Source organism: Bombina bombina, chromosome 3 (assembly GCF_027579735.1).
Source record: "Bombina bombina isolate aBomBom1 chromosome 3, aBomBom1.pri, whole genome shotgun sequence".
In the NCBI taxonomy this organism is placed as follows: Eukaryota; Metazoa; Chordata; class Amphibia; order Anura; family Bombinatoridae; genus Bombina; species Bombina bombina.
Genome location: NC_069501.1, coordinates 625,560,241 through 625,586,791, shown reverse-complemented (window position 1 = coordinate 625,586,791; position 26,551 = coordinate 625,560,241). Strand labels below are relative to the sequence as shown.

General features: G+C 39.8%; 1 protein-coding gene across 1 annotated transcript in view; it reads right to left on the bottom strand.

The window, feature by feature from the left end:
• HPCA (hippocalcin) overlaps positions 1-26,551 on the bottom strand; it is a 211,219-nt gene that overhangs the window by 37,407 nt on the left and 147,261 nt on the right. Inside the window, exon 3 of the mRNA XM_053707277.1 lies at positions 8,243-8,348. Within this exon, the coding sequence (XP_053563252.1) occupies positions 8,243-8,348 (106 nt within the window). The remainder of the gene's footprint in view (positions 1-8,242; positions 8,349-26,551) is intronic.

The window sequence follows — 26,551 nt, the reverse complement described above, 5'->3', positions numbered from 1 at the left end:
GGCGTATACTCCTCATCAGACTTATGAGGGAGGGCAACCTGCGTAGCAGTAGGTGGAACAGAAACCTTACTATTTGAATGTCTCATTTTCCTCTTGTGTTTTCCCAGCATAGGAAAAGCAGATAATGCTGCAGATACCGCAGAAGATACCTGTGCAGCAAAATCTGCCGGCAAATAAACTCCTCCATGAGGCTGAGAGGAACTGCAGGGCACTGTATGTGACGCCATAGAGGCTTGGGACGTTTGAGGAGAAAGCTGTGGCAATGCCTGAACAGGCTCAGAGGGCAACAATTTATCTTTAACTTGAAGTGTTCTAGCTAAGCATGCAGCACCGAATTGTATGGGCAAAACAATTTGTGCCTCTAGGCATAACAAGCATTTGTCAAAAAATACAGAGTCTTGGTCCATGTTCCCCAAATTTTCGAAATTTTTTAAATAAAATGTCACTTTAAGAATTTTTAATACCACAATTTGGCTGCCAGAAGTCTCTAAAACGATTGTATAGTAGATCGAAACTGAAGAGACTGAAATTCAATGACGCTGCTCCGCTCTGTGAATATCCGACAGTAGAGAGAAGTCACATGACCGGCAGAGAGAGGAAACTACGCAGCAAGTAAGAGGCAAGCATTTCCCTCTGCCTACAACATAAGATGCAAGTAGCTGCAGCTAGTTTCAAATTCAAGCAGTATGTCAGTTAGCCTGTTCTAGCTAAGCAAGCAAAGAAAACCAACTGCCAAAATTTAAGTTTATACACAAATCCCTGTATAAAACATAAGCCATACACATACTAATAAAGTATTTCAAAAAAATTAGCCCAAAGAGGAAAAACATCCCAATAAAGGAAAGATTAACCCCTAGTCTCAACATACATAATGTGCCTGCCCACTGCCAAAGAAAATCCTGTATAAAGGATTTTAAAAATGTCCCCATCTACAGCATATGACATATTCTTCTGAAGTAAAAGTCTCCAAGACCTAGAAGACAAAAGCACTTACTTGCAGTCTAGCTGTCCGGCAGGAAGACAGCTCACAAGGCGTGAAAGGACACATACTCCTTACAGAGACCCGTAGAAAAAACACAATTTATGCTTACCTGATAAATTTATTTCTCTTGTGGTGTATCCAGTCCACGGATCATCCATTACTTGTGGGATATTCTCATTCCCAACAGGAAGTTGCAAGAGGACACCCACAGCAGAGCTGTAATATAGCTCCTCCCCTAACTGTCATAGCCAGTCATTCGACCGAAAACAAGCCGAGAAAGGAGGAACCATAGGGTGTAGTGGTTACTGTAGTTTAAATTTAAAAATTACCTGCCTTAAAATGACAGGGCGGGCCGTGGACTGGATACACCACAAGAGAAATAAATTTATCAGGTAAGCATAAATTGTGTTTTCTCTTGTAAGGTGTATCCAGTCCACGGATCATCCATTACTTGTGGGATACCAATACCAAAGCTAAAGTACACGGATGAAGGGAGGGACAAGGCAGGAACTTAAATGGAAGGAACCACTGCCTGTAAAACCTCTCCCCCAAATATAGCCTCCGAAGAAGCAAAAGTATCAAATTTTGAAAATTTTGAAAAAGTATGAAGCGAAGACCAAGTCGCCGCCTTGCAAATCTGTTCAACAGAAGCCTCATTTTTAAAGGCCCAAGTGGAAGCCACAGCTCTAGTGGAATGAGCTGTAATCCTTTCAGGAGGCTGCTGTCCAGCAGTCTCATAGGCTAAGCGGATTAAGCTTCTTAGCCAAAAGAAAAAGAGGTTGCCAAAGCCTTTTGACCTCTCCTCTGTCCAGAGTAGACAACAAACAAAGCAGATGTTTGACGAAAATCTTTAGTAGCTTGTAAGTAAAACTTTAAAGCACAGACCACGTCCAGATTGTGTAACACAAGGATGGAACCACAATCTCTTGATTGATATTCTTGTTAGATACCACCTTAGGTAAGAACCCAGGTTTGGTACGCAGGACTACCTTATCCGTATGAAAAATCAGATAAGGAGAATCACATTATAAGGCAGATAGCTCAGAGACTCTACGAGCCGAGGAAATAGCTACCAAAAAAAAAAAAAAAAAGAGAACTTTCCAGGATAAAAGTTTGATATCTATGGAATGAAGAGGTTCAAACGGAACTCCTTGAAGAACCTTAAGAACCAAGTTTAAGCTCCATGGTGGAGCAACAGGTTTAAACACAGGCTTGATTCAAACTAAAGCCTGACAAAATGCCTGAACGTCTGGAACATCTGCCAGACGCTAGTGCAAAAGAATAGACAGAGCAAAAATCTGTCCCTTTAAGAAACTAGCTGACAATCCTTTTTCCAAACCTTCTTGGAGAAAAGATAAAATCCTAGGAATCCTGACCTTACTCCATGAGTAACCCTTGGATTCACAATAATAAAGATATCTACGCCATACCTTATGGAAAATTTTCCTGGTGACAGGCTTTCGTGCCTGTATTAAGGTATCAATAACTGACTCGGAGAAGCCACGCTTTTATAAAATCAAGCATTCAATCTCCAGGCAGTCAGCCTCAGAGAAATTAGATTTGGATGGTTGAAAGGACCCTGAAGTAGAAGGTCCTGTCTCAGAGGCAGAGACCATGGTGGAAAGGATGACATGTCCACTAGATCTGCATACCAGGTCCTGCGTGGCCACGCAGGTGCTATCAGAATCACCGATGCTCTCTCCTGCTTGATCTTGGCAATCAGTCGAGGGAGCAGAGGAAACGGTGGAAACACATAAGCCAGGTTGAAAGACCAGGGCGCTGCTAGAGTATCTATCAGTGTCGCCTTGGGATCCCTGGACCTGGATCCGTAACACGGAAGCTTGGCGTTCTGGTGAGACACCATGAGATCCAGTTCTGGTTTGCCCCAACGGAGAATCAGTTTTGCAAATACCTCCATATGGACTTCCCACTCTCCCGGATGAAAAGTCTGACGACTTAGAAAATCCGCCTCCCAGTGCTCTACACCTGGGATATGGATAGCTGATAGGTGGCAAGAGTGAATCTCTGCCCAGTGAATTATTTTTGAAACTTCTAACATCTCTAGGGAACTTCTTGTTCCCCCTCGATGGTTGATGTAAGCTACAGTCGTGATGTTGACCGACTGAAATCTGATGTACCTCAGAGTTGCTAACTGAGGCCAAACCTGAAGAGCCTTGAATATCGCTCTTAGTTCCAGAATATTTATTGGAAGGAGAGACTCCTCCTGAGTCCACGATCCCTGAGCCTTCAGGGAGTTCCAGACTGCACCCCAACCTAGAAGGCTGGCATTTGTTGTTACAATAGTCCAATCTGGCCTGCGAAGGTCATACCTTTGGACAGATGGACCCGAGATAGCCACCAGGGAAGAGGATCCCTGGTCTCTTGGTCCAGATTCAGTTGAGGGGCCAAATCTGTGTAATCCCCGCTCCACTGACTGAGCCTGCATAGTTGCAGCGGTCTGAGATGTAAGCGTGCAAACGGCACTATGTCCATTGCCGCTACCATTAAGCAGATTACTTCCATACACTGAGCCACCAAAGGGCGCGGAATGGAATGAAGAACCCGACAGGAATTTAGAAGCTTTGATAACCTGGACTCCGTCAAGGTAAATTTTCATTTCTACAGAATCTATCAGAGTTCCTAGAAAGGAAACTCTTGTGAGTGGGGATAGAGAACACTTTTCCTTGTTCACTTTCCACCCATGCGACCTCAGAAATGCCAGTACTACGTCCGTATGAGACTTGGCAATTTGGAAGTTTGACGCCTGTATCAGGATGTCGTCTAAATAAGGGGCTACTGCTATGCCCCGCGGCCTTAGGACCGCCAAAAGCGACCCTAGAACCTTTGTAAAGATTCTTGGGGCTTTAGCTAATCCAAAGGGAAGAGCTACAACTGGTAATGCCTGTCTTGAAAGGCAAACTTGAGAAACCGATGATGATCTTTGTGTATCGGAATGTGAAGATAAGCATCCTTTAGATCCACTGTAGTCATATATTGACCCTCCTGGATCAGTGGTAGGATGGTACGAATAGTTCCCATCTTGAACGACGGAACTTTGAGGAATTTGTTTAAGATCTTTAGATCCAAAATCGGTCTGAAGGTTCCCTCTTTTTTGGGAACCACAAACGGATTTGAGTAAAAACCCTGTTCCTGTTCCTCCTTTGGAACTGGATGGATCACTCCCATAACTAGGAGGTCTTGTACACAGTGTAAGAATGCCTCACTCTTTATCTGGTTTGCAGATAATTGTGAAAGGTGAAATCTCCCTTTTGGGGGGGAAGCTTTGAAGTCCAGAAGATATCCCTGGGATATAATTTCCAACGCCCAGGGATCCTGAACATCTCTTGCCCACGCCTGGGCGAAGAGTGAAAGTCTGCCCCCTACTAGATCCGTTACCGGATAGGGGGTCGTTCCTTCATGCTGTCTTAGAGGCAGCAGCAGGCTTTTTGACCTGCTTACCTTTTTTCCAGGTCTGGTTTGGTCTCCAGACCGTCTTGGATTGAGCAAAAGTTCCCTCTTGTTTATTATTAGAGGAAGTTGATGCCGCACCTGCCTTGAAGTTTCGAAAGGCACAAAAATTAGACTGTTTGGCCCTAGATTTGGACCTGTCCTGAGGAAGGGCACAACCTTTTCCTCCCGTGATATCAGCAATAATCTCCTTCAAACCAGGCCCGAATAGGGTCTGCCCCTTGAAGGGAATGTTAAGTAGCTTAGATTTTAAAGTCACGTCAGCTGACCATGATTTAAGCCATAGCGCTCTGCGCGCCTGTATAGCAAAACCAGAATTCTTAGCCGTTGGTTTATTCAAATGAACAATGGCATCAGAAATAAAATAATTGGCTAGCTTAAGTGCTCTAAGTTTGCCAAGTATGTCATCCAATGGAGTCTCTACCTGTAAAGCCTCTTCCAGAGACTCAAACCAGTACGCCGCAGCAGCAGTGACAGGGGCAATGCATGCAATGGGCTGTAGGATAAAACCTTGTTGAATAAATATTTTCTTAAGGTAACCTAATTTTTTATCCATTCGCTCTAAAAAAGCACAACTGTCCTCGACAGGGATAGTAGTACGCTTTGCTAGAGTAGAAACTGCTCCCTCCACCTTAGGGACTGTCTGCCATAAGTCCCGTGTGGTGGAGTCTATTGGAAAACATTTTTCTAAAAATAGGAGGGGAAGAGAACGGCACACCTGGTCTATCCCATTCCTTATTAATAATTTCTGTAAACCTTTTAGGTATTGGAAAAACATCAGTACACACTGGCACTGCAAAGCATTAATCCAGTCTACAAAATTTCTCTGGCACTGCAATGGTATCACAGTCATTCAGAGCAGCTAAAACCTCCCTAAGTAACACGCGGAGGTGTTCAAGCTTAAATTTAAATGTAGAAATATTAGAATCAGGTATCTTTCCTGAGTCATTAACATCACCCACTGACTGAAGCTCTCCTTCCTCAGCTTCTGCATATTGTGAGGCAGCATCAGACATGGTTCTTAAAGCATCAGTATGCTTTGCATTTTGTCTCACCCCAGAGCTATTTCGCTAACCTCTAAGTTCAGGTAGTCTGGCTAATACCGCTGACAGTGTATTATCCATGACTGCCGCCATGTCTTGTAAAGTAAACGCTATGGGCGCCCTAGATGTACTTGGCGCCATTTGAGCGTGAGTCCCTTGGGCGGGAGTCAAAGGGTCTGACACGTGGGGAGAGTTAGTCGGCATAACTTTCCCCTCGTCAGATTCCTCTGGTGATAATTTTTTTTAAAACAGAATGAAATCAGTACATTTGGTACACATTCTAAGAGGGGGTTCCACCATGGCTTTTAAACATAATGAACAAGGAGTTTCTTCTATGTCAGACATGTTTATACAGACTAGCAATGAGACTAGCAAGCTTGGAAAACACTTTAAATCAAGTGAAAAACAGTGAAAAAATGCAGTAAATCAAACGAAATTTTTACAGTGTATGTAATAGGCTAGCAGAGCATTGCATCCACTTGCAAATGGATGATTAACCCCTTAGTTCAAAAAACGAATCAAAAAAACGAAATAGACTTTTTTGTTGTTGTTTTTTTTTGTTTTTTAACAGTCACAACCAACTGCCACAGCAAGCTGTGGTCCTACCTTCCCCAATAAACGACTTTGGAAAGCCTTTGAGCCCTTTAGAGATGTCCTATAGCATACAGGGGACTCCTGAGGGAATCTGGATGTCACAGTTTGTAATTTTAACTGCACCAACTGTAACTTTTATACTATAACAGTGGAAAGCCTCAGTAAAACTGTTTCTAGTCAAAATTTAAGCCAGCCATGTGGAAAAAACTAGGCCCCAATAAAGTTTTATCACCAATGCATATATAAAAACGATTAAACATGCCAGCAAACGTTTATATTGCAATATCATAAGGGTATTACCCCTGGGAGTAAGCATGATACCAGTCGTTATTAAATCACTGTATTCAGGCTTAACTTACATTAATCCGGTATCAGCAGCATTTTCTAGTGTTTTCCATCTCTAGAAAAAATTATAACTGCACATACCTGATAGCAGAATAAACTGCACGCCATTCTCTCGCTGAAGTTACCTCATCTGTGTAATCCCCTCAGACATATGTGAGAATAGCAATGGATCTTAGTTACAACCTGCTAAGATCATAGAAACCTCAGGCAGATTCTTCTTCTATTTACTGCCTGAGATAAAATAGCACAACTCCGGTACTATTTAAAAATAACAAACTTTTGATTGAAGAAAATAAACTAACTATATTTAACCACTCTCTCCTACAACATCCTAGCTTGTTGAGAGTTGCAAGAGAATGACTGGCTATGACAGTTAGGGGAGGAGCTATATTACAGCTCTGCTGTGGGTGTCCTCTTGCAACTTCCTGTTGGGAATGAGAATATCCCACAAGAAAAGGATGATCCGTAGACTGGATACACCTTACAAGAGAAAGAACAGAGTAACCAAATCTGTCTTTCTGTACCATGGGCAGCAATGTGTTAGTAAACAAAGCAAGGACTACCTCACAACTTCTTAACTGCTTAAAAGCCACCACTACTCTACTGAAGTGATTGACATGGACTCAGCAAAACCCAAATCCTTGCTTGCAGGGAAAAGTACCCTTCAAAAGGAATTAATTTCTTCAGACACCAAACTTCACCTCCTCCATTGACAGAGGCAATGAGAATGACTGAGGATTATGGGTAGGGGAGTGACACTTAACAGCTTTGCTGTGGTGCTCTTTGCCTCCTCCTGCTGGCCAGAAGTGATATTCCCACTAGTATATGAATGACGTTGTGGACTCTCCATATCTTAGGAAAGAAAATATGATCATAGCTATCCCTGTCAGCTGCATACTCAAGCCTGGAGTGGCTCTTCCAAATGAGGCAAGTGGTGGGTGGAGTTTCATTTAAAAATGTTTAGACTTAAAGGGACAGATTAAACTTTCATGATTCAGATAGGGCATGCAATTTTAAACAACTTTCCAATTTACTTTTATGATCACATTTTCTTTGTTCTCTTGGTATTCTTTGTTGAAAGCTAAACCTTGGTAGGCTCATAAACTGATTTCTAAGCCGTTAAAGGCCGTCTCTTATCACAGTGCATTTTGACAGTTTTTCACAGTTAGACAGTGCTAACACCATATAGATAACATTGCACTCACTGCCATGGAGTTATTTATGAGTCGGCGCCGATTAGCTAAAATACTTGCCTGTCAAAAGAACTGAGATAAGGGAGCAGTCTGCTTAGATACAAGGTAATCACAAAGGTAAAAAGTGCATTAATATAACAGTTGGTTATAAAGGGATTATCTATCTTTTTAAACAATAAAAAAATCAAGTAGACTGTCCCTTTAAATGATATGTTATATAGCAAGACAGCAGAATTTCTTATAATTACAAGGTGTTTACTGTAACTTTAACATTTGTTGCTCATGTAGTGGAGATCAGAAAAGGTATGAAAAAGGAAAAGCAAAGGATGAGGAGGCCGTGAACAATAGAGATGGAGTTCAACCAAAAAAAAGTGTGAAGAGAGGAAAATAGAGGGCAATAATAGAAGCAGGGAAATGACTTGATGAGCATTGAGAAACAATGAATAGAGATAAAGAGAAACTAATGCATTTTGGAACTTCTGTAAATGTTGGTACAATCAAGATAAAGGTTCTGTGTGATCACACAGGGTATTCCTGTAGCCAGACAGAGCTGTAACATTACCAAAGCATTCTAGACAGCACCCACGCTCCTCCCCCGCAGTTCCCCTGCTCCTCACCATCATTATTTGTGTCCATCTGTCGGAAGATTTTCTCTGTTCGTTTCTCTGGCGTAGACTCATCCTCTGGCATCTTCATTACAGAAGAAACCATCTTATAGATAGCCTGTGGAGAACAGTAATAAATGATAACTCACAGACTGCAAAAACCCAGAAATAACCTGCACTTTTGCCTTGCATCCAGGACTCTCCTTTTAGTATCAGGACACACAGTTGCAGGTTCACAAGTTATTAGACAGTAAGTAACTATCCGCTAAAGCAGCAACTTGTCTAAGGAAACATAAACTGACAAAATATTAGTTTCTAAATGCTCCATGATAACAAGCTGTGTGTGTGGGTAGACAATGTAAAATGTGATTTAGTGAGTATTATACTGATACTGTGCATGTAAACAACTAACTATACATTGCCTGAAATGTTGCAAATGTTTTAATTCCTAATGTGTGATTAAATTAATTTATACTAAATAAGTCTCTGGAAATTATTATGTATTTAAACTTAAAATCATTAGAAACCCAGAAAATTACGGATGTGCATTTGGATCCTTCGTTAGGATCTGAATGAGGAAGAAGACGGCCACTTGTGGCATTCGGCTTTTTTTTGGAGACGGATTTCCTTTTGTGAGAGTTTAATGCCAGATCTTAGTGTGTTACCTCCTTCTTGCGCATTCAAATCCTAATGAAGTATCCAAATGTAAATCTCTGCTGAAAATATTATTTAAATTCAGTGTTCTCCCCAGGACCTTTCTCATGGGTATATCACAAAATTGAAGTCAATATTAAACTAAAATTAGCTATTATTATTTGCACAAATTATCATTAAAGTGAATGTAAATTTAGATGATAAAGTGCCTGTTCAAGGCACTTTAATTCATCAAAATTGACATTTCACTCGTGTTGTGAAAATACTTACCTTTTAATCTTTACAGCCGCTCCAGCGATTCCCCCGGTCGTCGCAAGCCTCTTCATACGTCAGAAATGACGGATCGGTCATAATCCAATCACGGCTTCCCCCCAGGGGAATCAGTGTCTGATTCAATGCCGTTATTGTAGGAAGCCGGATTCCTCATTTTAGACCCGGGAAGAGGCTTTGCGACAGGCGGGGGAAGCGATGCAGCGGCTGTCAAGATTAAAAGGTAAGTATTTCCACAACACGAGTGAAATGTAAATTTTGATTAATTAAAGTGCCCCTGTTTTTAATCAAATTTTTTTTTAAAAACGTGCACTTGTTCAGCCAAATTTACATTCACTTTAAATAATTTAATGTTAAATTATGTAAATAATTTGTGCTTTAGATAGAAGACAATGTTGTAATATTACAAAGTACAACACAGCCCCCATACTGCTACTTTATAATGCCACCAGGTTAACAATATTTTCTGTGAAGAACACTTAAAGAGACAGTCAAGTCCAAAAAAAACTTTCATGTTTCAAATAGGGCATGTAATTTTAAACAACTTTAGAATTTACTTTTATCACCAATTTTGCTTTGTTCTCTTGGTATTCTTAGTTGAAAGCTAAACCTACGAAGGCTTATATGCTTATTTCTAAGCCATTAATGGCCGGCTTTTATCATATGCTTTTTTATTTGCTTATCACAACAGGAGAGAGCTAGTTCATGTAAACCATATAGATAACATTGTGATCACGCCCATGGCTTGTGGCAGACACTGCACTAATTGGCTAAAATTAAAGTCAATAGATAATAAACAGTCACAGTCATGTGATCAGGGGCTATCAGAAGATGCTTAGATATAAGGTAATCACAGAGGTAAAAAGTATATTAATATAACAGTGTTGATTATGCAAAACTGGGGAATGGGTAATAAAGGGATTATCTATCTTTTAAAACAACAAAAATTCTGGTGTTGAATGCCCCTTTAAATCCATTTTTTTTCAACTTTAAGTAAAGGGTCATTCTAATGGGAAAAAAAAAAACCCACATACCCTAATTTGTTAGAAACTACCTATGACTACTCAGCTGTGCCTTTCCCACTGCTGAATGGTTCGGCAACAGTCTGCGCTTGGGCCAGCAGTGCTCTGGGTTAAATATAAAAAGTTGCAGGGTCACTACAGCATGTCATTTTTTTTCTCACTTCAATGGCCCTTTTAATGTTTTCTGAGACTAGGGAATATATAAATATATATATACAAATGGGATGCCTTAGGCTCTAAACAAGTCCTAGAACTCCCATCCTCTTAGAGGCCCTGATGTTTAAATACTCTCCAGCTTGAAGATAAATAGTAGTTCAGATTTCACAGGGGCTGAACTCACTGAATGCTCAAAATGAAAAGAGCGGAACTCACCAGCACTGCAAGATCTCTCTCATTTCTGTATCTGAAGGAGAGACAAGCCCAGTACAATACAGCACTTTAAGATATGAGAGTTTTGTTACTATACATTTCAGATTGGGTCCTTTCAGTATTATTGCATTTAAGTGTTGTACTTTCTATTTCATAGTTTAATACATTTGGAATTAGATCCAGCAGTGATGATTATGTTTTGGAAGTTTCTGTGTCACTTTAGCAATTTAGGACCATATTTGTATATTTCTGTGTATATTTTACAAATTACATTGCACTTTGTATTTGCTCCATTGTAAACGAAAACTGACAGTTTTAGAGAGTGGGAGGGATAGGGCAGTTCCCTGGGTTGAACAGGGGAGTTCCCAGGGTATGTGCAAGGAATGTGTATGGTGTTAGCTATATGTCAGACCTATTAAGCTCACAAAGCTACCCCAATTCTGATATTCTCCCAATATCAGCGGTATAGTTCGAGTTTTGTGTGGGGGTGGGGAGCGCTAAACAATATAGCTGTGAGTAGGACTGTGTTTGGTGATAATTAATTGTATTATCTATTTGTGTTGCAATGTTGTGCCTATAAAATTTTATAATTAACAACTGATGTCGGTAACTAATCAGTTTCTTTTAAACTTGAAAACCTTCTGTGCATTCGTGATATTATTAATTAATACCTTTCTGTACTATACAAATGTGTATACAACTATTTATTAAGTAGTGATAGTGAACTTATATTGGTGACTAATATATTCTTGCTTTTTAAGATTTGCTAAACGTCTGTAATCAGCTCTGTGCTATACACATCTAAGATCAACTTTCCCTTTATCGAATGATAAACAGATATTATTAATTAACACTCCTTGATGTTGGATAATGGGATATATTATCCATGTATTGATAGAAATGACGCTAAACGTATATATAATTAAAATAGTTTACTTGCATCCATATATATATATAACAAAAATGACATAAAATGACATAAAATAAAATAAAAAATAATAAATTCTGTTATTTAAAATTCATACACAGATCAAGAGTAGTTTTAGATAACCACCAATGCTTTTTGATGTTAACCTTGTGTGTTAATATCTGTGTCTGACAATTGCTTGTATCCTATGATTCAAAACATTCATATAAAAAACATATATACAATCTTGTATGACTATCAAGTGTGGATTACAAAGGCTCCAGAGAATCAAAGAACCAAGATTTCAAAGAGGCACACTCCCCCCCACGATCCGGTTACCCTATTGGCCTCAAACAAGTCACGTGGAACGGATGACGTCAGGGATAGGAAGTAAGCCGCTGGGAACTTTTTTCTCAAACGGAGAGACGCTGATCCTCCCTTAATAAGGTAAAACCAGTAATGAGCAGCTTCCCAGGACCCCTGTAACACAACGAGGTAAGAACAATCGGAGGTCCGGTTAGGGGGAGTGCAACATTACCGTTGCTCAATACTATCGTCATTCGGTGATAGTGAAATTCAAGGAATACAGTTGTGGCCACAACTTTTGTAACAAATTATACGAACTGTATACATAATTTCAAGGATCAATATATGCATATATGAGAAAGTGTGTTCTGGATTTCGATACAATATTAGAACTTGAAGCAGTCTTTTTTATATATGAAGTTTTACACATGGGATCATACAAGATTGTATATATGTTTTTTATATGAATGTTTTGAATCATAGGATACAAGCAATTGTCAGACACAGATATTAACACACAAGGTTAACATCAAAAAGCATTGGTGGTTATCTAAAACTACTCTTGATCTGTGTAAGAATTTTAAATAACAGAATTTATTATTTTTTATTTTATTTTATTTTATGTCATTTTATGTCATTTTTGTTATATATATATGGATGCAAGTAAACTATTTTAAGTATATATATACGTTTAGTGTCATTTCTATCAATACACGGATAATATATCCCATTGTCCAACATCAAGGAGTGTTAATTTATAATATCTGTTTATCATTCGATAAAGGGAAAGTTGATCTTAGATGTGTATAGCACAGAGCTGATTACAGACGTTCAGCAAATCTTAAAAAGCAAGAATATATTAGTCACCAATATAAGTTCACTATCACTACTTAATAAATAGTTGTATACACATTTGTATAGTACAGAAAGGTATTAATTAATAATATCACGAATGCACAGAAGGTTTTCAAGTTTAAAAGAAACTGATTAGTTACCGACATCAGTTGTTAATTATAACATTTTATAGGCACAACATTGCAACACAAATAGATAATACAATTAATTATCACCAAACACAGTCCTACTCACAGCTATATTGTTTAGCGCTCCCCACCCCCACACAGAGTTCCCAGGGTATGTCAGGAGCTCTCTCCAACTTTATGCAGGTGAAGTTTGCTCAAAATTAACAATACACTTATAGACAAAAGTAAGTTAAATTGTAGTGAAAACATTTCAGTTTAATTTGCAATTGATGCAAACTGAGTCTTTATATCAACCCCAGGCATTCTCCAGTTACCTTCTCTCTGTCCTATGTGGAATTGTATATCCCAGAAAGATTTATTACTTTCTATAGAAGGCATCTCTCTTGTACTTCCAGGTTCCATCAATTTTCTTAATAGTTCAGCCTCTGTGAAGTCTCCATGATAATTTCCCTCTAAACTAGAGAATGTTTGATTATCTGGCCCATAAAAAGTAATGAAGCTCTTTGGGAATCTGATGCTGACAGTTTTTCAGTTTTATTTTAAATAGAAGAAATACAAAGTGCAATTTGTAAAATATACACACACAAATATATACAGTATGATCCTAATTTGTTTAAGTTACACATAAATTGTGAAAACTTAATCAGAATTGATAAAATCACAATCTTAAATACACTGCTGTATACAAAATAAAATACAAAATAGAAAGTGCAAAGTTTAAAAGTAACACAATTTAATCTGAACTGTAAAGTCAAATAAAATACAAAAGTTTAAAATGCAGCAGAACTGTCATGTCAAGTAGTGCTATGTTGCACTGGGCTTTTCTTTCCTTCACTTACAGAAAGGCAGGGACTGCTCCTTGTAGAAGAATAGCAAAATCTGCCTTTTGAAAATGTTACTAGGAATCTTGCAGTGCTGGAGGATCATTTTAGTTCATCTCACCTGAGCGGAGAGTTTTCAATCATCAGGCCCACAAAATGAAGAAATGTAGAGAGTATGAAAAAGAGGAGAGTGCAAAATTTCAATTAAGCAGTCAAACACCCACACAGACATGACCTTTTGATCGCCCAGATGACAGGTAATTATCATAGAAATTACAACTACCTGATATGATTGGCCTCTTGTCTGTAAAATGTGAATACATTTTGTTTTTGCTGCAGCCCACTAAAGGGCTAGATCAGGGGTGGGCAATTTTCGGCCCTCCAGATGTTATGGACTACATCTCCCATAATGCTCCTTCAGTCATAATACTGGCAAAGCATCATGGGAGATGTATTCTATAAAATCTGGCCGATAGTTGCCCACCCCTGGGCTAGATTATGAGTGGAGCATTATTTTGGCTTTTTGCGTGACCGCATTTATTCAAGAGTGCTAAACCGAAATTAATGATAAATATTCACATTCCAATGTTCTTCACATAGAAGCATATGTTCTTTTTATTGTTAAATATTTATATACTAGTCCTAAAGCCCGTTCACACGGGCCATTTTTTGCAGTACAGCAGTCCCACCCCTTTCGCTCTCTCCCTCCCCCTCTATTTCTCTCTTCCCCTCTCTTTTGCTCTCTCTCTCCCCCCTCTCTTTTGAGCTCTCTCTCCCCCTCTCTTTTGCGCTCTCTCTCCCCCCTCTCTTTTGCTCCCTCTCTTTTGAGCTCTCTCTCTCCCCCTCTCTCTTGAGCTCTCTCCCCCCTCTCTTTTGCGCTCTCTCCCCCTCTCTTTTGCGCTCTCTCTCCCCCCTCTTTTTTGCGCTCTCTCTCTCCCCCTCTCTTTAGTGCTCTCTCTCTCCCCCATCTCTTTTGCGCTCTCTCTCTACCCCATCTCTTTTGCGCTCTCTTCCCCTCCTCTCTCCCCTCTCTTTTGCATTCTCTCTCCCCCTCTCTTTTGCGCTCTCTCTCTCCCTCTCTTTTTTGCGCTCTCTATCTCTCCCCTCTCTTTTGTGCTCTCTCTCCCCCCTCTCTTTTGCGCTCTCTCTCCCCCCTCTCTTTTACGCTCTCTCCCCCTCTCTTTTGCGCTCTCTCTCCCCCCTCTCTTTTGCGCTCTCTCCCCCTCTCTATTGTGCTCTCTCTCCCCTCCTCTCTTTTGCGCTCTCTCTCCCCTCCTCTCTTTTGCGCTCTCTCTCCCCTCTCACTTTTGCGCTCTTCCCCCCTCTCTTTTGCACTCTCTCTCTCTCCCCCTCTTTTGCGCTCTCTCTCCACCCCTCTCTTTTGCGCTCTCTCGCCCCCTCTCTTTTGCGCTCTCTCTCACCCCTCTCTTTTGCTCTCTCTCCCCCCTCTCTTTTGCTCTCTCTCCCCTCTCTCCCCCCCCCCCTCTCTCTCTCCCCCTCTCTCTCTCTCCCCCCTCTCTCTCCCCCCTCTCCATCTCTCCCCCCTCTCTATCTCTCTCCCCCTCTCTATCTCTCTCCCCCTCTATCTCTCTCCCCCTCTATCTCTCTCCCTTCTCTATCTCTTCACCCGCTCTATCTCTGCCCCCTCTCTATCTCTCTCCCCTCTCTATCGCGTGACCGCACCTTGCCACACCCCTTCATGCCCGACCAGCGCATGACAGCTTCGAACAAACACACTTGGCCTTTTATATTATAGGATATATGATGGTTTTGTGGTAAAATATATATCTATACCTATACATATAAATATTTATATATATATATATATATATATATATATATTAAAAACTACTTAGAACATATTACGTTAGGTGAAGAGCGCCAGAATGTGAAATATTTATGGTAAGTACTTAGTTAAAACAATTATTAAATATTAATATTGAATAAAAATGCTTTTTCATGTTTTCAGGTATTTGACTGCAAAGGGCTCCAGTGCACACACAAACACACACACATATATATATATTTGTGTGTATACATATGTTTTTATGTGTTTATATGTGTATATACGTATATGTAAATTTGTACACACACATATATATATATATATATATATATAAAGCATAAAAAATGGATAAAGTCAGCACTCTTCCAAAGGTTAAAGGTCAATCTTTATTATTCACAAATAAAATATGGCGAAAACACGCCTGACATTGCTGTCTTAATCATAAGCGTGCCTTCATGTTAAAAAACAGTACAATTTATAACACCCACCATATAACTATTGGTTAATTTGTGATCATGTGACCTTTATTTCTAAATTGAACTGACTAAAGGTGGACTAAAGTAAATTCCAGAGCAAATTTAAGTTAAGGACTGAATCAACACTGAGCAAATCTTAAACATATTGGAACTGATACGGATGAGTTTAACCTGTATATATATATATATATATATATATATATATATATATATATATATATATATATATATAGTTAAAATATAATTACTTGGGGGATGCTTCCGGGCAGCGACCAAGATGGCAGCTTATCTCAGTGTCTGAGAGGTTGAGCTGATATATCGGCTGTATATCACTCACAATAACAACCATCCAAGATCCATTTTTGGCTTTTCTGCCTCTATTATCAACACTGAATCTCCAGTTGTGAAGATTTTTTTATCTCCTCAGCTCTGAGGTACTGTGAAGGAGAGGGATACAGCTGCTGCCTGCTCTGAGACCGACCTCTACCTAAACCCCCCGGTAATCCGGGTAAAATAGCAGAAGCTATCTTGCTACAACCTGCATGTGAAATCAAGCCTGCAACCACATATAACCCTTGAGGATAACACTCTTGGAACTACCATAGAGAAGAGGGAGCTCGAAGATACACTGAGCTACACATTTAGTGCTAAACATGGCGGCTATAGTGCAAAGATGGGAAACGTCAGTGCTGGAAACACTCCAAAATCATTTTTGGGCACTAGAACAGGAACTGACTTTCGTTTTGTCCAATGCCTATAATTGCTAACCCCCTGGGCCAGATCGACAGTACGTCTCAATCTGGGAGACCACCAACAGCCGTTACCTTATTGACCTGCCAGAGAAATCTAAGACCCATTTCAGTATAGAGATGACCGATACAGATGACCACGCTACCCTGTCTCCAAAATCACCCACTGTGACTCTGCTGGGGAGTGGGACACCCGGTCGAGAGTCTCAAATACCTATGGAACCTGAAGATGCTGTGGCACATGTTGGAGCTTTACTGACAGCGCCACTGATGCAGCTAAGTTATGACACAGAAAAGAGATCACCTCTGCTGGATATGCCATTCTTTAGGGTACCTTTGTCGCTAGCTGCTAGGTTACGGACAGACATGATCAGCTTATTGAATGGCGGACTAGTGACCACAGGGAAAACGGGGTCGACATTAAATTCTACTGCGTCATCTACATCAAGGACTGGCGTGGGGTAAAAACTAGCATCTAAAACCTCTAGTTAACCACCAGACCTGGGACTTGCTCATGTGTCACATGACGAGTTATTCTGTATTCTAGAGACACTCGTTTTTTTTTTGTTTTAGTTTTTCTGTATATATTCTCTGAGGTGCAGTTAATTTCATATATAACTCATGTTAATTTTTTGGAGTTAAGGAGTGGGCTAGAATATTAGAGGCTTGTGGTAGGCCAGAGACTTATTGAAGCAGCCAGCGAATTATATCAGGCAGATACAGATATTAAATTTAAATCTTCTCACATATTTATGCCCTAATGGATACTTATAAGCCATTTGCTTTACTGTGACCTTGAGTGCTTATATATTGCGAATTAACACTCTTAGTATTATTGATTAATTGCCAATGTTAGTGTAACTCTGGACAATTCTATTGCTAAAAAATGTGTATTATGTGCTTTCGTTCTTTGCATTCTGTAACTCATATTGAATTTGGAATTGATTAGTATATGAGAGGCTTATAGTGAGTGGGTGGTGGATTGTCAACAATGCTATACTGTATTAATGTATTCACTCCTCCACTAACCTCAAAATAAGGGTCTGAGGCTTACTGACACCTCTGTACTTATTTCCCAATAGAAACGTTTGCTTAGCTGTCAGATTATTAACGTCATAGTATACGCATAAAGCCTCATTTATATAATGTGTTTTTAGTTCCATATGGAGTAGGTTTTATACCAGGTTAACCCCTTTAATATACCAACTTTATCTCCATTTAATGTTCTAGTAATTTGGAGATCCCTAATATTCTATTTAACAAAGACATAATACCCAATGGAGTATTAGAGAACACACTATCTAGAATTGTCAAGGCTATGCAAATATAGAAAGCTTATTTCCTCCAACTTAATATTTAATCCTAAACTTATTCCTTACTTATTCTATTTATAGATATTAAAAGATGTGAGGTACTACGCTATATATTAACCATATCTAATGTCACTAGCACATAAGAGGCTTTAACAGTTACAAGAAACTGTTCCAGTATGGCTGTCTCAGGATAGTGTAACAGGCAAATAGATAGCATGCCCTGGATTCCATATTACTTGATGAGCTTAAAGATAGTTAAAACTTGCAAACTTACATCTATCTGACTCATTAATTAATTCCAGGCCTATTCCCTACCTAATTTTTAATTTTTATCTAACATGTCCTTCACGTGCCTGGCTCAACATTAAGCTGCTAACTGAGTTATTACACTCCAATAGTGCCTAAATAACGTGCACCCTAATTTACTATAGTACCTTGTCCTTTAGCCCAGTAACCTATTAAACCAGACAGTCCCACGGTTCTTTCAGAGCTGGATATCTATATCTAAGAGTGACAACTAATTTAATCTAGACTATTATTTGTACTCTACCTGTTTAAATGTTCATTACACTAGATTTAGCTTAACAAGCTCACTACCCTGTATTCCTCACATGGGTAACATAGCTTTTCATGCTTGAGGATCCTTTCTATAGATTTACTCCATATGCTCAGCTCACTGTACATAATGTTGCTTAATTATCATTTTATAAAATATCCCCATAGTCCCCCATTATGTCTTAAATCTACTTTAGGGGGTCCAAGAGAGGCCTCTATATACCTCTGGGGGAGATTTTTTCATCTCATATCTTACTATATTCTAAGGGGATACACCTTAATAGGGAAAAAAAAAACAGAATTTATGCTTACCTGATAAATTACTTTCTCTTGCGGTGTATCCAGTCCACGGCTTCATCCTTTACTTGTGGGATATTCTCATTCCCTACAGGAAGTGGCACACAGCAGAGCTGTCCATATACAGGTATACCTCACTTTACAGCGCTTCACTTTACAGCGATTCGCTAATACAGCGCTTTGTGGAGCTGAAGTTCAACCTCCAAGGATTTTGAAACAGTGCTGTAAATCATTGTGAGATTGCGAGAAAAGTGACTGGCACCATTTTGTTATGCTTAGTTCACTCTGTTTATAGCATTGAAGTGCAATCTGTGTCTCAGTGGTATAGTCTGGCAAATTTTACTACAGTAATTGTCACTATTTTACAGGTACGGTATTTATTGAATACTAATTGAATACTTGCTGTGCTAGTGTTAAACTAAACATAGCACTATTGCACCCCTAATAATATGTTAGTTCAAACATGTTTTCAGGATTTTAAACACTGAAAAGAAATCTAAAACTGCCTTGTCTCATTTAAGGCGGTTTTCACTTTACAGCGGGGCTCCGGTCCTTAACCCGCTGTATGAGCGGGGTATACCTGTAGCTCCCCCTCTAGCTCCACCCCCAGTCATTCGACCAAAGGTTAGGAAGAAAAAGGAGAAACCATAGGGTGCAGTGGTGACTGTAGTTTAAACAAAAAATTTTTTTACCTGACTTAAATGCCAGGGCGGGCCGTGGACTGGATACTCCGCAAGAGAAAGTAATTTATCAGGTAAGCATAAATTCTGTTTTCTCTTGCAAGGTGTATCCAGTCCACGGCTTCATCCTTTACTTGTGGGATACCAATACCAAAGCTTTAGGACACGGATGAAGGGAGGGAACAAGACAGGTACCTTAAACAGAAGGCACCACTGCTTGCAAAACCTTTCTCCCAAAAATAGCCTCCGAAGAAGCAAAAGTATTGAATTTGTAAAATTTGGCAAAGTATGCAGTGAAGACCAAGTGGCTGCCTTACAAATCTGTTCAACAGAAGCCTCATTTTTGAAAGCCCATGTGGAAGCCACTGCTCTGGTAGAATGAGCAGTAATCCTTTCAGGAGGCTGCTGGCCAGCAGTCTCATAGGCCAAACGGATGATGCTTTTCAGCCAAAAGGAAAGAGAGGTAGCAGTCGCTTTCTGACCTCTCCTCTTACCAGAATAGATAATAAACAAGGAATATGTTTGTCTGAATTCCTTAGTTGCTTGTAAATAGAACTTTAAAGCACGAACTACATCAAGATTGTGTAACAGACGTTCCTTCTTCGAAGAAGGATTAGGACACAGAGAAGGAACAACTATTTCCTGGTTAATATTCTTGTTAGAAACAACTTTAGGAAGAAAACCAGGCTTGGTACTCAAAACTACCTTATCTGCGTGGAACACCAGGTAAGGTGAATCACACTGTAAGGCAGATAATTCTGAAACTCTTCGTGCAGAAGAGATAGCTGCTAAAAACAAAACTTTCCAAGATAACAACTTAATATCTATGGAATGTAAAGGTTCAAACGGAACCCCTTGAAGAACTGAAAGAACTAGATTTAGACTCCATGGCGGAGCCACAGGTTTATAGACAGGCTTGATTCTGTATAAAGCCTGAGCAAACGCTTGAACGTCTGGTACCTCTGCCAGACGCTTGTGTAAAAGGATAGACAGAGCGGATATTTGTCCTTTTAAGGAACTAGCTGACAAACCTTTCTCCAATCCTTCTTGGAGAAAGGACAATATCCTGGGAATCCTAATCTTACTCCATGAGTAACGCTTGGATTCATACCAACAAAGATATTTCCGCCATATCTTATGGTAGATTTTCCTGGTGACAGGCTTTCTAGCCTGAATCAGAGTATCTATAACTGACTCAGAGAACCCACGCTTTGATAGAATTAAGCGTTCGATCTCCAAGCAGTCAGACGTAGAGAAACTAGATTTGGATGCTTGAACGGACCCTGTATTAGAAGATCCTGCCTCATTGGCAGTGTCCATGGTGGGACAGATGACATGTCCACTAGGTCTGCATACCAAGTCCTGCGTGGCCACGCAGGCGCTATCAGAATCACCGAAGCCTTCTCCTGCCTGATTCTGGCGACTAGACGCGGGAGGAGAGGAAACGGTGGAAAAACATAAGCCAGATTGAAGGACCAAGGCGTTGCTAGAGCATCTATCAATACCGCCTTGGGGTCCCGGGACCTGGACCCGTAGAGAGGAAGTTTGGCGTTCTGACGGGACGCCATCAGATCCAATTCTGGAGTGCCCCATAGCTGAGTCAGCTGGGCAAATACCTCCGGGTGGAGTTCCCACTCCCCCGGGTGAAAAGTCTGACGACTTAGAAAATCCGCCTCCCAGTTGTCTACTCCTGGGATGTGAATTGCTGAGAGAGGGCAGGAGTGATCCTCCGCCCACCTGATTATTTTGGTTACTTCCGCCATCACTAGGGAACTCTTTGTTCCCCCCAGATGATTGATGTAAGCTACAGTCGTGATGTTGTCCGACTGAAATCTGATGAGTTGAGGCCATGCCTGAAGAGCGTTGAATATCGCCCTCAGTTCCAGAATGTTTATCGGGAGAAGCGTTTCTTCCCAAGACCATAAGCCCTGAGCTTTCAGGGAGTCCCAGACCGCACCCCAGCCTAACAGACTGGCGTCGGTCATTACAATGACCCACTCTGGCCTGCGGAAACATATTCCCTGAGACAGGTTGTCCTGAGACAACCACCAGAGAAGAGAATCTCTGGTCTCCTGGTCCAACTGAATTTGAGGAGACAAATCTGCATAATCCCCATTCCACTGTTTGAGCATGCATAGTTGCAGTGGTCTGAGGTGTATCCGAGCAAAAGGGACTATGTCCATTGCCGCTACCATTAATCCGATTGCCTCCATGCACTGAGCTACAGATGGCCGTAGTTAAAAGTTTCAACTTTCTGACCTCCGTCAGAAATATTTTCATTTCTACTGAATCTATTAGTGTTCCTAGGAAGGGAACCCTTGTGAGTGGGGACAGAGAACTCTTTTTGACGTTCACCTTCCACCCGTGAGACCTCAGAAAGGCCAATACAATCTCCGTGTGAGCCTTGGCTCTGTGAAAAGACGGCGCCTGAATTAAGATGTCGTCCAAATAAGGCGCCACTGCTATGCCCCGCGGTCTTAGAACCGCCAGAAGGGACCCTAGCACCTTTGTGAAAATTCTGGGAGCAGTGGCTAAACCGAATGGAAGAGCCACGAACTGGTAATGCTTGTCTAGGAAAGCGAACCTGAGGAACTGATGATGATCTTTGTGGATAGGGATATGCAGGTACGCATCCTTTAGATCCACGGTAGTCATATATTGACCTTCCTGGATCATATGAATGATGGGACTCTGAGGAATCTGTTTAAAATTTTTAGATCCAGGATTGGTCTGAAAGTTCCTTCTTTTTTGGGAACCACAAACAGGTTTGAGTAAAAACCCAGACCTTGTTCTGCAATTGGAACTGGGTATATCACTCCCATCGTATGTAGATCTTCTACACAGCGTAAAAACGCCTCTTTCTTTGTCTGGTCTGTAGACAGACGAGAAATGTGGAACCTTCCCCTTGGAGGGGAGTCCTTGAATTCTAGAAGATATCCCTGGGTAACAATCTCTAATGCCCAGGGATCGTGAACATCTCTTGCCCAGGCCTGAGCGAAGAGAGAGAGTCTGCCCCCTACAAGATCCGGTCCCGGATCGGGGGCTACCCCTTCATGCTGTCTTGGTAGCAGCTGCAGGCTTTTTGGCCTGTTTATCTTCAATTGGTATGGTTGTGCGCTTAGCAAGTGAAGAAACAGCCCCCTCTACCTTAGGGACCGTCTGCCACGAGTCCCGCCTGGGGTCAGTTATGGGGAACATTTTCTTAAAAATAGGGGGGGGAACAAAAGGCACACCTGGTCTATCCCACTCCCTAGTAACAATATCCGCAACCCTTTTAGGGATCGGAAACGCATCAGTGTATACAGGGACCTCTAGGTACTTGTCCATTTTATACAATTTCTCTGGGACCACCATAGGATCACAATCATCCAGAGTGGTTAATACCTCCCTGAGCAATACGTGGAGGTGTTCCAGTTTAAATTTAAATGCTAATGAATCTGACTCTGCCTGATGAGAAACCTTTCCTGAGTCGGAAATTTCTCCCTCAGACTTATGTCAAGGTATATGTGAGATTAATAAATATATATTTTGATCATATATTTCAAGATTAATAAATCTGTATCTTTGATCAGATATGTTCACTGATCAGTAGAAAATAACTCATTGCATTCAGAACTGACTTCAGACAGATTCAGTTCTCCCCCACTTCTTCAATTACACAGGAGATCTCACACACTCAATATGCTAAATTATGCAATTGTATAATTTATCAAGGAACTTAAAATTAACACAGTTTCAGGAACCTCTGTATGATTGCCTGGGAACCAATGTTAAATGACAGCACTTTGATACAATGGAACATGAGGCCCATACCAAATTTGCTATAATCAACTTACAGTTTGAGACAGGATGAGTCATAAAAGGCAAATTAAGAGGATAGATTGTCAGATAGGCGACACCTCACAAAATATATGGAGACTAAATGTCTGAAATACTCTTTTAGAACTGATCAGAATCATAGGGAAACAGCTTTTATGCACATAGGTGTTAGTTATCCACAAACATCAAATACACATCTGCACTTCTAGCTCAACAGGAAATATGCTGTATTAAGACTTTTACAACTACTTGTGGATTGACCCCATGTGGGCAGTGAAGGCCTTGGGAAACAAAAGACAGATGCTGAGGTGTGACTCTGAAACTCATTAAAACAGATAACAAATAAACATTTTTTTTTCTCTCTCTTTGAATGCATGCCCCAGAATGTATTAAATATAGAAATTTGGGAAATTGTCTAATTCTCTATTATTACATGGGTATTTGCTAAGCTGGGAGGTAACTGTTTTAGTCAGTCAAAAATGTTTAATAACCTCTGTGTTTTTAAGAATATAAATAGATGTTTGTGGACCTAAAAGTAAATGATTAATAATACTTAATTTTATTTCAGTTAGACCATAGACATATGAATGCTTAGATCATTTCTAATCATTGTTTCCATTTCTACTGCAGGCATCAATTCATATATGCAGAAATTGTCGGAGACATAGAACATATTATATTAAGTGAAAGAAAACATATTAGAATATATAAATGCCATTAATTTCAGAATAATTGGCAGTATAAACTAATATAATACAATATAAATAATGTTAGACAAATGTCTCATATCAAAATGACCAGAGAGGTAATATGATATTACCCAGCTGCGATTGGTATTGCAAACTTATTAATATGAAGAAAATGATGGTAGTTATTATATATTTTAAAGAAAGATGTTTAAATGTATAGCTGTATTTTTTTTTGTCATGCTGCATTTGTTTGTGCTGTCTAATTGTAATGCTGCCACCCGGTGTTGCCATGGGAGAACTGCAGCCAGAAAGCCTTTTGGCTGTTAAATATGAGATATTCCAGTTATCCAATAGAGGGACAAGGTTTCGAAGGGCCACCCATATTTCACACCAATGATTACACTATATAGTTGTATGCAGGAAAGGAGAAGGGACTGGCTGCTGAGTTTTGTAACTGACTGAAACTGTTTTGCGTGGGACACAGTCAAACTATAAAATCAAAGTGGGCCATACTTCTACTCTTCCATTGCAATTACACTTATTTTATATGAGGTGTGAAAAATCTTGAAGCTGAATATCATTTTGGTAACGTATATATAAAGTATAAGAAAAGGGCTGCTAATTACATGTGAGTCACTGCAGTTTAAAGATACAGTTTTCTGGATTTTGTAAGATAAGTTATATGCATAGTCAATTTGTATTTAATAGATTTAAAGAAGCAGTGTTTTTCAAGTTAGCATTTCACAGCCTATATATATTGTTTAAATAAGTTCTGATATTGTCAGTTAATTTTGTATTAGGATAAATTGCAGTTAAATAACAGAATATATATATTATCCTATTGCTTAAGAGCACAGTTTAAAATTGTACTGTTTGGATGTTAAAAGATTTATAAATAAGGCTGGTTTTTAATATAAGCGTGTATGAATTTTGCATAGCATATTTAAATATTTTTGAAACGCATATAATATTATTTAATTTCCTTTTATTGCAAATATATTTCAATATGTTTATGGATATTAACTAAATAAAATAATTCAGATATTTATATTAATTGTATGGTCTAGTAGATGCATGGTGGATTAAGGGTTTCTATTTTTAAGGAAAATTATTATTTGTATTGGTTATAACCCTGCCATAAACTGATATATTATTTGGATAGCACTACTAAGATTTTCATAAATATACTGACACATCAAATCACTCACCCCCACTTCGGAGTGTTGTTAGGGTACATCAGATAAGGCTACCAAAGCTTCAGACTGCTCATAATCTGTTCTTAAAACAGAGCTATCGCGCTTTGCAGGAAAAACTGGCAGTTTGGATAGAAAGGCCGCAAGGGAATTATCCATGACTGTCGCTAGTTGTTGCAATGTAATAGGGGCAGACGCACTAGAGGTACTAGGCATCGCTTGAGCGGGCGTAACTGGTTGTGACACATGGGGAGAGGTAGATGGACTATCCTCATTACCTTCAGTCTGAGAATCATCTAGGGCCACACTTTTAAGTGCAACAATATGATCTTTAAAGTGTATAGACATATTAGTGCAATTGGGACACATTCTGAGAGGGGGTTCCACCATGGCTTCTAAACACATTGAACAAGGATTTTCCTTAGTGTCATACATGTTTAACAGACTAGTAGCATACACAAGCAGGCTTGGAAAAGACTTTAATCAAATAAAAAAAACACAATTTGAAAAAACGTTACTGTGCCTTTAAGAAATAAAAAGAGCACACAATTTTACAAAACAGTGAAAAATGCACCAATCCTTTTGAAAAAAAATTCACAGTATGTACCTAAGGCTTTAATATAATTGCACAGCAAGTTTCAGAACGATTAACTCCTTAACGCCCAAACCGGAGCAGCCTAAAGCCAACAACCGGTTAATTAACTACAGCACCTTGCCACAGCTTACTGCTGTGGCCCTACCTGCCCTTAGGGATCAGTTTTGGGGGAATAAAGCTTCTTCTAGGCCCTCAATCAGCAGCTGGACCCTCCATGTGAAGCAGCATGAAACAGCCTTTCAATTTTAACTGCGCATCTGAAGCGCAAAATTAGGCCCCTCCCACTCCACTCCGGAGTTGTGAGGCCTACAAAAATCACTTCTAAGTGACTAAATTTATGCCATGTGGATAATAACCCCAGCAAAACACTCCAAAGTGCTTAAAAAGGTGTCTCCAACGAGTATTTCTTAAATAAATAATCAATTGCCCTGCATTAGTGTCAACCAGCATATTTAGCCCTGTCATGTAAGCATTCAATTCTATACTAAGTCTTAGAACATAGCTTACCCTCCCCACATGGGGATCTTGTCAGTCTTCTAGCATTATCTCAGTCTTGTCTAGAAATAAATGATTGAACATACCTCATTGCAGTCAAGCCTGCAAACTGTTCCCCCCAACTGAAGTTTTCTGGTACTCCTCAGTCCTGTGTGGGAACAGCAGTGGATTTTAGTTACAACATGCTAAAATCATTTTCCTCTCAGCAGAATTCTTCATCACTTTTCTGCTAGAGAGTAAATAGTACAAACCGGTACCATTTAAAAATAACAAACTCTTGATTGAAGATATAAAACTACAAATCTAACACCACATTCACTTTACCCTCCCGTAGAGAGACCC